The sequence below is a fragment of the Spironucleus salmonicida genome, chromosome 7 (genome assembly GCF_000497125.1).
Source record: "Spironucleus salmonicida strain ATCC 50377 chromosome 7, whole genome shotgun sequence".
Lineage (NCBI taxonomy): Eukaryota > Fornicata > Diplomonadida > Hexamitidae > Spironucleus > Spironucleus salmonicida.
The window spans coordinates 135,717-148,241 of NC_090602.1; the positions used below are offsets into that span (position 1 = coordinate 135,717).

Consider the following 12,525-nt stretch of genomic DNA (forward strand, 5'->3'; position numbering starts at 1 on the left):
AATATAGATACATAATTAAAATGCTACATGATTAGAGTTGACTTTACAGATTAATAGCATTTATTTTAGTATATTTAATTCTAATACATAAACTAAGTATCAATATACAAATGAATGCGCTGATTTTGATTAATGTGTCATTAAAAGATTATCATACGATAAATTTGTAATTAAATGATTTATATGTTTTATTATTGAAAATTTATTAGCATTAATTTAAATTTACTCGCTTATATAAATTATAATATAATATTTTTAATCCAAGTAAGATTTTAATAGTAATCAAATATGGCTATTTATTTTTATTAACATTGATACAATCAAAATATTTACTGAATAGCATTTATTAATAAAAAATTATATATTTATAATTATATCTATAGGTTAAATAAAATAAAACCTAATGATTATATGAATATATATCTTATTAAATAATTATTCAAGTTTACAGATAAAATGAATATAAAATTTACCGACTTATTTTATGGCCCATTGACATACAGCAAGTTTAGAAATCTCCATAATTATAAAATTAATGCTAAAAAGAAAATAACTCGCATAGACTTAGATGTTTTATGCAATTTTTTGTAAATTTAATAAAAAATATTGTCTATAACGAATACTGAGAAACTAGCAGATTATGGTTATTTGGACAGTAACATTTATATTCTACTTCCTCTTCCTAGCAAAGACAATTCACTGAGATTTCTTTCAGTCAAGTGTGAATAATAAAATATCTTATAAAAGAAAAGTATCGACTGTTTAGAGATATAAGCTAAAAGAAATAAAGTTAGAACTAAAATATAACCAGAGGGTAAATCTTGAGATATGAAGTAAGTATGATATTTTCAATTTAACATTATTGATTTGATAATATTATTTTTTTGAATAATTTCATATCAATTTGTAATACATACAGCTTTACACGTTATTAAAAAATGGAATATCATATAGGTATATTATATATAATTAATATAACCACCAAAAATGTCATTTGGTCGCTAAACGGAGGAGAGAGTTTTATTCAGAATTGATAAAGATAAAACTAATAAATTTTATCAGCGTGATTTATCCTACTAACCAGATCCTCCACTTTCCTCTATCACAATTAATGCAAGCCCTCATATTACATATTTTGAGAAAGCAAATAACGAAAAAAGAATGATCCCCGGTCCGGGGGCTTATACATTAAAACCTGGAATATAGAATAAAGTGAAGCGTAACGGACCGCGATAAATTTATCTTTAACCGTAAATTTAAAAATACAATGATTTGACTTATTACAAATCCCTTGAATAGTTCAAACATATATAGTAAACATCACCCGTATCTAGTTTTAATACAAGTGACCGATGGACTGATCGAACAGCATAACATTTCACAAAATATGACATGATTGTAAAGCGTATTCAAAGTGCTGCACCATCAAAAAGCTCTTTTCGCCCACAACTACCTAAAAGGTCAAAATTCTGTGACTGAAATATTTCACTTTATATTGGGTAGCAATCCTGTTTCTGTTAATTTTTTACTCAACCAACATTCAGTATAAACCAATTCATATGATAACATAAGTTGATCGCAAATAATTGCCAATGTGACCCCTACTACTACTAATAGGCACTCAACAAGTTCTATTACATCCATTTTGCTATTAAAAAATACTAAAAAATCTTTAGCAAGGGATAGGTGTTTCAGTTTTAATTCAGACTAATTGGTAACTTTTGACCGAATTGCTCTCACTACACTGAATATTTGACATTTCTCAATCCCTATCATTGTTATACCGTTTTCCGCTATATGGTGTGCCACACAGGCAACTGAAATCATCGCCCACTCTGATGGTATCATCGACATAATAAGGAAACGTAAGTTTGATGGTAATTAAGTATGGGCCTGATTACAGAAAGTTTTTGCTCTATACAATGTAGTGAGGCGGTTTGCCGTATCAGTTGGATTTTAAACAATTCCAAAATGGTGTCTAGCTGAAAATTGTGATGCAATAGAAAGTAAATTGTATATATTATTATCACATTTTTAATATAAAGCTAAATTTTAACTTAAACTTCCGTATTTTTATATTGTTGACTGTATTTTTTAAATAAAAGAAATGTTGAAGTTTGAAATATTTTGTGAGGATCGCAATGGATCAATTTTAACATACTTTTGAGGTATAACTGGTGCAAACTCGGTTCCCCAAGCTGGAACTTTGAATAGCTGAACGTAGCTGATTTTCTGCACAAAGCTCCCTATTTTAATAGATAAAACGTATAATGCAGCGACCAATTCTCGGGAGTCTAGTAAAGTGGTGGAGAATTTTGTGATCGATTCCATATATTTTTTCGAACCAAAAGGGTGAACTTAAATTGAATTAGTATTGAAAAATGAGATGAGCCGAGATGTAAAGTGTGGCATTTTCTGGACAAGAGTTGACACCACTACCACAATTGCTTGCTGTGCTTAGACTTGTCGTGGATCATGCTGATAATGTGATAGGTCAATTTATGTGATTTAAGATGCCTATTAAGGCTTAATGAAATACGAAACTTTCATTACTTAAATCGATATTTTTCTGAACTCAACTGTCAAGAGGATGAATTCTAACGCTTTAACAATAGATGCCTACGCTTTAATTTCGTTAATTTTTTCAATTTATTTGCCTATTTACGCCTTCAGAATCTCCTAATTTTCAAGTGAATTGGACGGTATAGCGAACGTGAAGAAATCTGTAGTGTCGAATTCAAAGAACTCGATATTCTCGTGAGTTTTCGTCAAACTTGACACAAAATCATGTTAGCTACATTTTGTGGCAATAGAGGGATTCAAATTGGCAAAATTCGGCATTGCATAATGCTGAGATGGCTGGATAACGTTTTTATAGACAAATCCTTCGGTTTCGTCGATTTCAATATTTAGCTTTTTGAGTGTCGCCTTGTTCGTTTCGAGCAAAAGGGTCAAAAATTCAGCCATTAGTGTCTGTTGAATTTTCCGTTGCTTGCGCAGCTCCTCGTAGAACGTTTTCTCAAGTTCTGGGCATTTAAGAGTTTGTAGGAATAAAAATGACAAATTTGAGTCTTATAGAGCCAATTCGAAAAGAATTTTCACCATTTCGTTATTTTTAATGTATTATTTGGCCTCATCGACATACTCTTGCATTTGCTCATTTTTAGGTGCTAATTCTTGATACTAATTATAGGACTATTATATAACATTAAGATAATCCCCAGGATTTTCCAAAATCCTATTTATATCCAAATTAATGTAGAAGGATTGTTCGGGTTTTACATCTGGTTTTAAATTAGGTTCATTGCCAACTTTTTGTAATAATTATATATTTTAAGTAGGAATATATGTTGGTTTTTGTTTTTTGATTAAATTTAGCTGGGCTGGTGGTCTTTATGGCTTTTAAATTGGTTCTCTGTCTGATGAAATCTCTTAGTTATAAACATATTTATCGGATTCAGAATCGCTTATCGCATTCAAATTAAATTTTGGACCTTTCTTAACTTCTTCATCCATTTAAATTTCATTTTATCCGAAAATATCGGTGAATATGTTTTACCAGTTTGAATTGTTTTCTGCTACTGGTTATTCCATCTCCTTTTTGATTATAATAATTTGCTTTTCTTTTTGTTCTACAGGTTAGACGGTATCAACTTTAACTACATTGAATGCTTAGAAAAATTATTACTAATCAATACGCCCACTTTAAAGTTTTAACACATTATCTTAATTAACTGCATTTGGTTATTTAAAAATTAGTTTTTCATATTCTTTTAATTATGCATTCGACATAATTTCGCCATTATCTAAAATTAGACCACTAGTTTTTATTTGCTAGGCTTAATCTAATAATTAATCTTTGTTGAACAGTTTTAATATTTTTTCTGAGCCAAATTTTAATAATTCTTGCATTTCAGTATGTTCATCTGGCCCTGTTTCTTGCTTGTTTGTATTTACCATAATGTATGAAAATTATAATTTTTAACTAGCTCTTTAAATAATAGCTTCATCTATTGTATCTTATGAACATAGTTTATATATTCTTACCAATTTTGTTTATCCAATTCTGATAGCTCTATATTATGCTTAAACATCAATTTATGGATTCCAACTAGCATCATAAAAAATTAAATCTGATGCTGCCTATAAATTAATACCCAATCCCCCGGCAGTGGTAGAAATTAAAAATAAATTTTAATCTTTATCATTAGTGAATCTATCGATTAATATTTATCGCTATTAAGTATTAACTGACCCATCTAATCTTAGATAGTTAATTTTTAATCTAGATAAAACAATGTTAAATATATTTAAAACCATAGTGAACTAACTAAATAAAACTACTTTTCTATTATCTAAAATAATTTATTTAATTAAATGAATGGCTACTTAAAATTTATTGCTTAAACTAAATATTTTTTCATTCGAAATTTGACTAAGTTGGTATTCATAGTTTTTATTCAACAATATAGGGTGGTTTGCTATATGGCGGAGGTTAACTAATGTCTTTGTAATGACTTTAACCTTTTTATTAGCTAAAACATTTCTGTCTTAATATAAAATACTAGCATAAATCATCTATTATTTAGCGGTAAGTGGCACTGGAATAATAACTTCAACTTTTTATAGCGGAGTCTTAAATACATCATTTGATGTTCTGAGCAACATATATGGTTTTATAATTTTCTATATTTAAGAGATTGCCTCTATTCTATCGTCAATTGAGTTAAGATCATCTGAACTTTATTCTGCTAACAATATTAACTTGTCTCTCATACTCTTCCTGAAAAATTCTTGGTCAACAAATTACAATAAATTTAATAGCTCTTAGAAGCAATTTTAGATAGGAGTGCCACTAAGTATTATTTTTTGTTCGACATGCAATTGCAGTAAAGCCTAGTACACTTCGGTACTACCTCCAGCCTTTATTTTTTATCCTTCATCACAAATTAAAGTTTCAAATTTATTATATACTTTAGTAAGCTTTTTAATAAATTTTCTTTTGTGTAAATGCATAATAGTATCATAAGACATTAAAATAATGTCCTAAACATTGTCTAAATAATATTAAAATGAGTCTTTGTCTGTAATTTCTATTAGTCCAACATTTAGAAATGGAACCCACTTCTAAAGTTCGCGCTGCCAATTTAATAGAGTTGTTGCTGGAACTATAATTATATGCGGATTTGTTGTTTTAAGGTGATATAATGTAGCAATATAACAAGATAACTAAACTGTTTTACCTAATCCCATCTAGTCTGCAAAAATTACGCCTTGGTTTCTTTGATGAGCTTAAAGAAGCCAGTTGATTCCTGTTAACTAAAAATCATATAGATTCTTATTATCAAGAGTAATATACTCGGGAATAGATGTAAGTTATTAATATACAATATTATCTATAGTGACATCTTAGAAACATGAGCTTTTTTGACATGAAATATAAAAATTTTTTCTTAATAAGTTATCTTTATTTAAGAAAAATTTTATTAATGCAGTTCTTCCAAAAGGTAGTAAATAAACTAAAGATTCAGAAGTGCTTTGTTTAAATTATATATTTAACCACTTAATTTTAAATATTTTATTATCAATCTAATCAAGAATTTTTTCAGGGACTAAATGACATGGCTCAACTCCAGCTGAAACAAGTAGTCTACCGTATGAAAGTAATTATTCTTCACAACCAACTAATTCAATAGTCTGATCACCACATAAATATTAATCTATTGATTAAAAATGCGTTTAATTTGATTTTATTAAGCCAGCATCTTATGTATTTTATTAAAAAGTCTAATTAGATGCAAAATTTGTTAAATTAGAACCATTACTCTCCTCTCCATCTAATTATATATCTTCTTCATCTGAATTATCATACTAATAGTCTATTTTAATCATAGGAATAAAAGTTTCGGCGCCAAAATCTGCTATTAACGTTTCACAAATCAAAGATACTTTTTGCATTTTGTGTTCAGTTATTAGCCTTGGTTTTAAAATTTTTAGTAGTTTTTAGCTAACCAATTTAACATGCCAAAAAGATCTATCTTCTATTTTAACTAAAAAAAGTAAACGATCTTCATCTGAACCTTGTTCTTTAATATAAACAGAAACTATACTTTTGATACTACCGCCTAGTTATTAACAACATTTGCACGTGTTTCTTCCTCCTTTACAATCTATGCAATAAAATTTTTGGCAGCATTCACACTATTTATTATTGCCTGGACATAAGCAATATTAGCAAGAAGTCATAAAACACGATTTACATAATAAATACTATTGATTATTTCCACATTTTTAATGAGTTGAGGCCCAACAAAGTTTACATCTATAAGTATTACCACTACGTTCACATGTAGCACAAAACTCGCTACATGATTTTAAAGGTGTATTTGGTAAAGTTATTGTTGTTGAAGTTTTTATGATAGGAATTGTATTAGGAATTTATTTCATTTTGATGGAGTGGAAAATCTAATTTTAAAAATATTTCAATTTTATTCAGATGCATATTAATATATTAGATTAAATTTTATAAACATGTTATTATGATAAGATATATTATGAATTATTATTGTTTGTTAACTATAGATTCTATGGTAAATAATAATATTTGGCACACCAACACAACAAAAATCATAAGCTGAAAGTGTATTACATATTAACTCATAACATAAATATTAAAATTTAGCAAATAACCATCTCAAGTTAAAAGTAAAAGAAGTAATTAAAATACCAAATCAATAAGTTTAGAAGTATCATAATAATTAATCACTATTGTTATATTGTTCTTGTAAATCTATTAGTTGGAAGCCTTACTTTTTAAGCTTATTTTATACTAATTTATATTGAAAAGTTTGACACTTATTTAGGCCTAAAATTATGATTTTTTTTAAAATTACAAATAGAAGACTCATCTACAATAGAAACCTATGTAAAATTAGTACATGGGTATAACATTTCTGTCTATTATTGTTAGTTTATTTATTTATCTGTTTAAATATATTTCTCAGTTTATTAACTTATATTTTCAGTATATGTACTACTTTCAATATATAAAGATTCAGTCTAAGTTAACTTCGTAGTCATATCGGAGTTACGAATATTATATAATGATAAAAGCGTATTTTTAGCTTATTTAATTTATTCCTAAAGCTAAATCATTTGCTGATTTATTAGCTAATTTATATAGTATTTTATATAAAATTCTGTTTCAAAAAATGGAACTTTCGTATGACTCAATATAATAATAATTAAGCCTATTAGCAAACTAAGCTATAGATCCTTTAATATAATAAAAATTATAAGAAATGATGTCGTCTATTGACTAGATTTAGTCAAAATAAATTTGCTCTATAGTAGAGATTAATACAAACGAGTTAAACTACGATGAAGTAACAATAATCAACGACTCATTATAGTAAGATCCACACTAAGAGTACAAAACAGTTCAGAATTAATTATAATCTCTGTATGATGAAGGAAAAATGGCTCCAGCCCCATTAGAAATTCTTTTTGATTGTATGTGCGATTTTGGATAAAAATCGTTATTATCTTCCTAACAAAATATATAGAAAGTTTAATCTTTGAATATCGCTAAATCATAGCTTTTGAATTAAGATTTTACTCTTTAAAATTTTATTAATAGTTTGGCAGATTAGTTCACTTTTTATGGCTCCTAGACTGGATTTAAATTAATTATACCAAAAACATCAATCACAGAATGTTTTGCTGCCATATCGGATTTATTTAATAATTTCACACCAAAAATATGTGCTGGAATGACACTAGATGAATAAGAATGTTAAAGATATTTAGAGGATACAGGGATTTATCCTAAATTTATTAATAGTCACTAATTAGCAGTTATATTTAAAAAAGCAGTGTTTCGATAGTCTAAACTTATTTAAGAGATCTCTATGCAAAATTCAAACTAAGCGCTAGTAAACGTTTATAAGTAAAAAATATCAGAAACAAATAAAATTAATAAAGAGTTAAATATTAATAGTACGAATTATGTCAATATTAAGCGTCTTTCATTTTTTGGTTTTTAACTTCTACTTCATAGTATTGCCGAACACGTTTATCAGATTAAATATAGTAAATAGCAAGTAAAATATGAACCTGAATACAAAATATCTACTCCATATGATACTTATAAGTATAGTGATGAAATAGAAGACATAGATACTATCACTACAATTTAGAATTCTTGGAAAATAGCCGATATATATGCTAAGTTTTTAGATAAGTATCTGTTCAAGGCTCATTGTTATGGGTTAACTTAAGAAAAACCTTTATTGAGTCCTGATCTCAAACAATTCCCATAGGCTATTAGAGTTTTTAGCAAATATACACAGATGATTAAAAATATATTCAGTTCGTTAAAAACAGAGTCTAGATTGGTTGATAGTTACTAATTGTTTAAAATTTTGTCTAAGGCAGAAATTCATAGTTTACTATCAAGAGAGTTTGTGTTTGAGGTTGTCTATCGAAATTTTCTTAAAGTTGATAAGGAAACTTTTATTCCAGGTTTAAATTAAGAGTAATTTTTAGTTGCTATTTTCGTCTGTAGTAATTTTGCATTATGCTAAGAACCTTATATACGTCAGTATAAACGCCCTGAGGAGCGTTTAGAATATGTTTTGAAAAAATTATTATTATCTGAAAAGACAAGATTGTGAAACTTTTAACAATAATTAATTATTTTAGTATAAATTATATTATTTTTTGTCAACAAACAACTTTACACTATATTTATTTATTATATATAGGATATCTAAACAAATCAAATTATGTACAGCTAATTGCAAAACCTAATGGTAGCTCTTTAGCTACCAGTTAAACCAAAGCAATTGATAGATATCATAACATAGTATCCTGAAATAATGTAAATATATTAAGCATCAACTGGATAAATTTTGTAATAGTAACTGCGTGACATTAACGAGCCTTATTCACACCTTCTATAACTTGTGTTACTTCCAAAGCAGCAATTATGTAATGTACTTATTCAATAGTATCAAGAATCTTCTGAGATTATCTTCGTACTTTGTGTAATACTGATGTCAAAAAATAACTAACAAATGGTTGAATTTGAATAATAATTTGATTTCAATGGAATCGATCTATATACATTCATATCATCTACAATTTCTAATTTAGATATCAGAAGAGTATTTATTGCCATATCAGCAGGATCAAGATCTGAATAAATGGATGATTTACTTATCACGGATGAAATTTCTAGAGTTTATGGTATTAATGACTAAAAATAGTTATTCTCATACATTTTATATGTATTATGTAGTTGCAATAAAGAATCAATATTGTTAATACATTAAAAAATAAATCTTATCGAAAAAATTTAATTTTTAGAAGATAAAGAAGTTGTATTTATACTAATTACATTATTTGAATGTTTCAATAATGGTATAGAAAAAACCCTTTTTACACTAGCAATGAAAGATACTGAATTATTGAGAAAACAGAAACTAGGTATATTACTAACCTATTTAAAAGATGCAAACTTTAAATAGATTTTAGGCGAACCAGATTTCAAAGAGTCAACATAAAGTTATGAATATGAGGTACTTTATCAATTGTGGAAGTGATCATATTATATTTATACTACCACTTCCGTTGCCACTTTAATGTCAGAATATAAAATTGGTGATGAAGTAAAAGGTACAATACAGTCATTAAATGGATAACATTTAATAGTTCATATAGGAAAATAGGCATTTATTATTCCAGATTCTTGCACTCCAAGTGGAGAGATAAATGATGAAGTTTATAGAATAGGTGACGAAGTCATGTTTTATATAATTTCAATGGGAAAAAACGTCATCAACGGAATGATTGTGGATCCAAGTATCACAATCAAGAAAACTGACCTATATGTAGGCCAGGTATTAACGGGAAAAGTAATGAAGTATTTATAATTTGGTATCATTCTGTAAATAATTGGTGTATATCCAAACAGTTCCATTCTGATACCATAAAACTAATGCGCTCCTGGTATTGCTAGGGATTCAGCATAATCTATTTTAGAGAAAATACTCCCTTTATACACTAAATGCACATTTGTAGTAACACATATATATGACGGAGATAAATTGAAAGGTTCACTACTCCCACATATTTTCAAAAAATTAGGTGCAAACACTGAAGAAATTAAATTTTAGAAACCAGAGAGTAAAAAGCCAAAACTGAATTTCGTAAAGTAAGAAACCACCTAATTCAGTCCCTAAGATGAAGAAAAAAAGGAAGTAATACTAATTATGGCTGAATCTGATCAAGAAGCTCTTTCTATGCTCGATTTTGATTTCAAACCATAATTTATCAATAAATAGGTCGATTTCAAATTACATATTTAAGAAATCGCCATAAAATAACCAGAGAACATCTAAAAAATAAAACTGCCAACTAATGAACGGGATTTCGAGGTTTTAATAGCGTAGCAACCCAAGTCATCATTTATTTATCTTTCTTATGCTGCTTTTTAACTTGAACTAGCTAATCTGGACGCAGCTCTTAAAATTCTGGAAAGAGCACTCTAAAATATTACACAAAATGATCCAGAAGACATTCAAGAGCGGTTGAATATCATTTCAGGAAGACTTCAAATTCACTTGAAATTCTTCGGAAAAGATAATCTTTTGAATGAAATTAAAACTGAATTCGCTAAATCTGCAAATCCAGGGCAATTATGTTGTCAAATTGTTAACGAAATTGAACCAGATATTGCTAATTAAGTATTCGAAATATTTTTCAATTCGAAGACACGTAGATAAGATTTTGAAGCGTAGAAAGCTCGTTTGGAGTTTTTATACAAAAATTAGAGGAGCGCAGAGGCTCGCCAGCTAATTTAGTAAATTATTGTCTAGACAAAAATGGCAGAAGGGTAAAGTGTTAGATAATTTTTGGCTTTTGTAGCTCGATTAGAGTACCAGAATAAGTTTTTAGACGAAGGTAGAGCAGCTTTTGAAAAACTTATAGAAACAAGCAAAATCGATATAATTTTATAATATTTAGAAGCAGAGGTCAAGTTTGGTGAAGTGGAATATCTCAGATTGCTATATAAAAGAATATTAGAAAAAGATTATGGGGCAAGATAAAATAAAGTACTTGGAATTCTGCTCAAAAAATATCTCGAATTCGAGAACCTTCACGGTACTAAATAATAAATTAAAGACGTATAGACGTTGGCTCTATAACTCATAAAGTGAGAATTCATATCAAGTCACTAGCCTTTACCGCAGTCTAGATTCTGGCTATTTTACCAGCAATTTCAAAATTTTATGCTGCTGGAAAATCATTTGACCCGTTCTAAGACGAGCTTGAGTGGCTTTCGTTTGAGTTTCCAAATTTAGATTTTTTCTGTGGAGCCAGCAAATTGAATGGAGTTTTTGGCTATTGAAAAAGAGATGAAAGAGACGATGTAGACGGTGAGTGGTGAAGCTTTGAAGCAGAAGCAGAAGATAGTAGGTTGGACTAAGATGATAGAAAATTATTTTTATTTTTTGAGGAGGATGGTTTTGACGTTTTAAGATTCGAAGAGGGTGAATTTAGGGGTTTTCTGAGCTATATCATTAATTTAGAAACCTTTGGTTGTTAAAAAGGATTATTTACTTAGATTCCTTGTGCAAAATCTTATAAAAATGAATAGTTAGTCAAAAGGAGTCTATTTATTTCTTTTTGCGACTTGTAGATTGCAGAAAGGGTTATTAAGGTAGAATGCACAGTTTAGATATCTAAATTAGAATCTATTTATGTATTATGAACCTGTTTATAATTGTCGTTAAGGAAACGTTTTACTTGAAATTTTTAATTTTAAGACATCATAAAAGCAAATTCATGATCATTAATTTGAATACTGTAAAATAATTCATTTCTACAACACTTAGGGGCTTTATATTGGTTGAAGTAGATATTGAAGTCTTCTTCTTCTAAGATTGAATCAAACATCAATAGTAAAGTGGTTATTTCAAGATATACGTTTATTTTTATATAATAGTTGCTAATATAATTATTAAATGTTAAAATTAGTATATTTAATAAAAATAGATACATATTTATCTAACTAGAATCTATCTAAATATATATTCACTTAATAACTTGGTTTGAGATAATATAGTGTCATATGATCATTTTATTACATAAACCTTTTATAGGGATTATCAAAGAAGTTCCCTTACAATTTTTATTTGAAATAAAAAGTATTTGCTTGGAATTTTAAGAATGATAAGGGTCTATAATAAATCATATTATTTATGTAGACGAAAAGTGCGTTATTAGATTTAACTGTGGAGTTTATTTCAGTCAGAATATATCAAAAAATAGTATCTTAGTCTTATTAAAAAAGTACATAATAATTAGCTTTTCTGTTTTCTCTAATAATAATTAATTAATTAATTAATTAATTAATTAATTAATTAATTAATTAATTAATTAATTAATTAAAAAATAAGTATATAATAATTATAGGCTAGGTGCTATATAAATAACAAAACATATATTTTCAATCAAGTC

At 27.7% G+C, this 12,525-nt stretch overlaps 6 protein-coding genes across 6 annotated transcripts; 4 read left to right on the top strand and 2 right to left on the bottom strand. All coding sequences in view use genetic code 6, as the record gives it.

The window, feature by feature from the left end:
- Window positions 1-987: 987 nt before the first annotated feature.
- Window positions 988-1,479, top strand: SS50377_26755 (uncharacterized protein; the record flags this gene model as incomplete). Its single annotated transcript, XM_067910561.1, has 1 exon — window positions 988-1,479. One exon carries the CDS (start codon window positions 988-990, stop codon window positions 1,477-1,479), a length of 492 nt encoding a protein of 163 aa, XP_067761248.1.
- Window positions 1,480-1,485: 6 nt separating this feature from the next.
- On the bottom strand, window positions 1,486-6,447 carry SS50377_26756 (SNF2 family helicase; the record flags this gene model as incomplete). The annotated part of the gene is made up of 1 exon (XM_067910562.1): window positions 1,486-6,447. One exon carries the CDS (start codon window positions 6,445-6,447, stop codon window positions 1,486-1,488), a length of 4,962 nt encoding a protein of 1,653 aa, XP_067761249.1.
- A 764-nt stretch (window positions 6,448-7,211) lies between these two features.
- SS50377_26757 (uncharacterized protein) lies at window positions 7,212-8,675 on the top strand (the record flags this gene model as incomplete). Its single annotated transcript, XM_067910563.1, has 1 exon — window positions 7,212-8,675. One exon carries the CDS (start codon window positions 7,212-7,214, stop codon window positions 8,673-8,675), a length of 1,464 nt encoding a protein of 487 aa, XP_067761250.1.
- A 135-nt stretch (window positions 8,676-8,810) lies between these two features.
- On the top strand, window positions 8,811-9,605 carry SS50377_26758 (uncharacterized protein; the record flags this gene model as incomplete). Its single annotated transcript, XM_067910564.1, has 1 exon — window positions 8,811-9,605. The coding sequence occupies one exon, from the start codon at window positions 8,811-8,813 to the stop codon at window positions 9,603-9,605; it is 795 nt and encodes a 264-aa protein (XP_067761251.1).
- A 39-nt stretch (window positions 9,606-9,644) lies between these two features.
- SS50377_26759 (S1 RNA binding domain-containing protein) lies at window positions 9,645-11,222 on the top strand (the record flags this gene model as incomplete). Its single annotated transcript, XM_067910565.1, has 1 exon — window positions 9,645-11,222. The coding sequence occupies one exon, from the start codon at window positions 9,645-9,647 to the stop codon at window positions 11,220-11,222; it is 1,578 nt and encodes a 525-aa protein (XP_067761252.1).
- Window positions 11,223-11,226: 4 nt separating this feature from the next.
- Window positions 11,227-11,961, bottom strand: SS50377_26760 (uncharacterized protein; the record flags this gene model as incomplete). The annotated part of the gene is made up of 1 exon (XM_067910566.1): window positions 11,227-11,961. The coding sequence occupies one exon, from the start codon at window positions 11,959-11,961 to the stop codon at window positions 11,227-11,229; it is 735 nt and encodes a 244-aa protein (XP_067761253.1).
- Window positions 11,962-12,525: the final 564 nt, after the last annotated feature.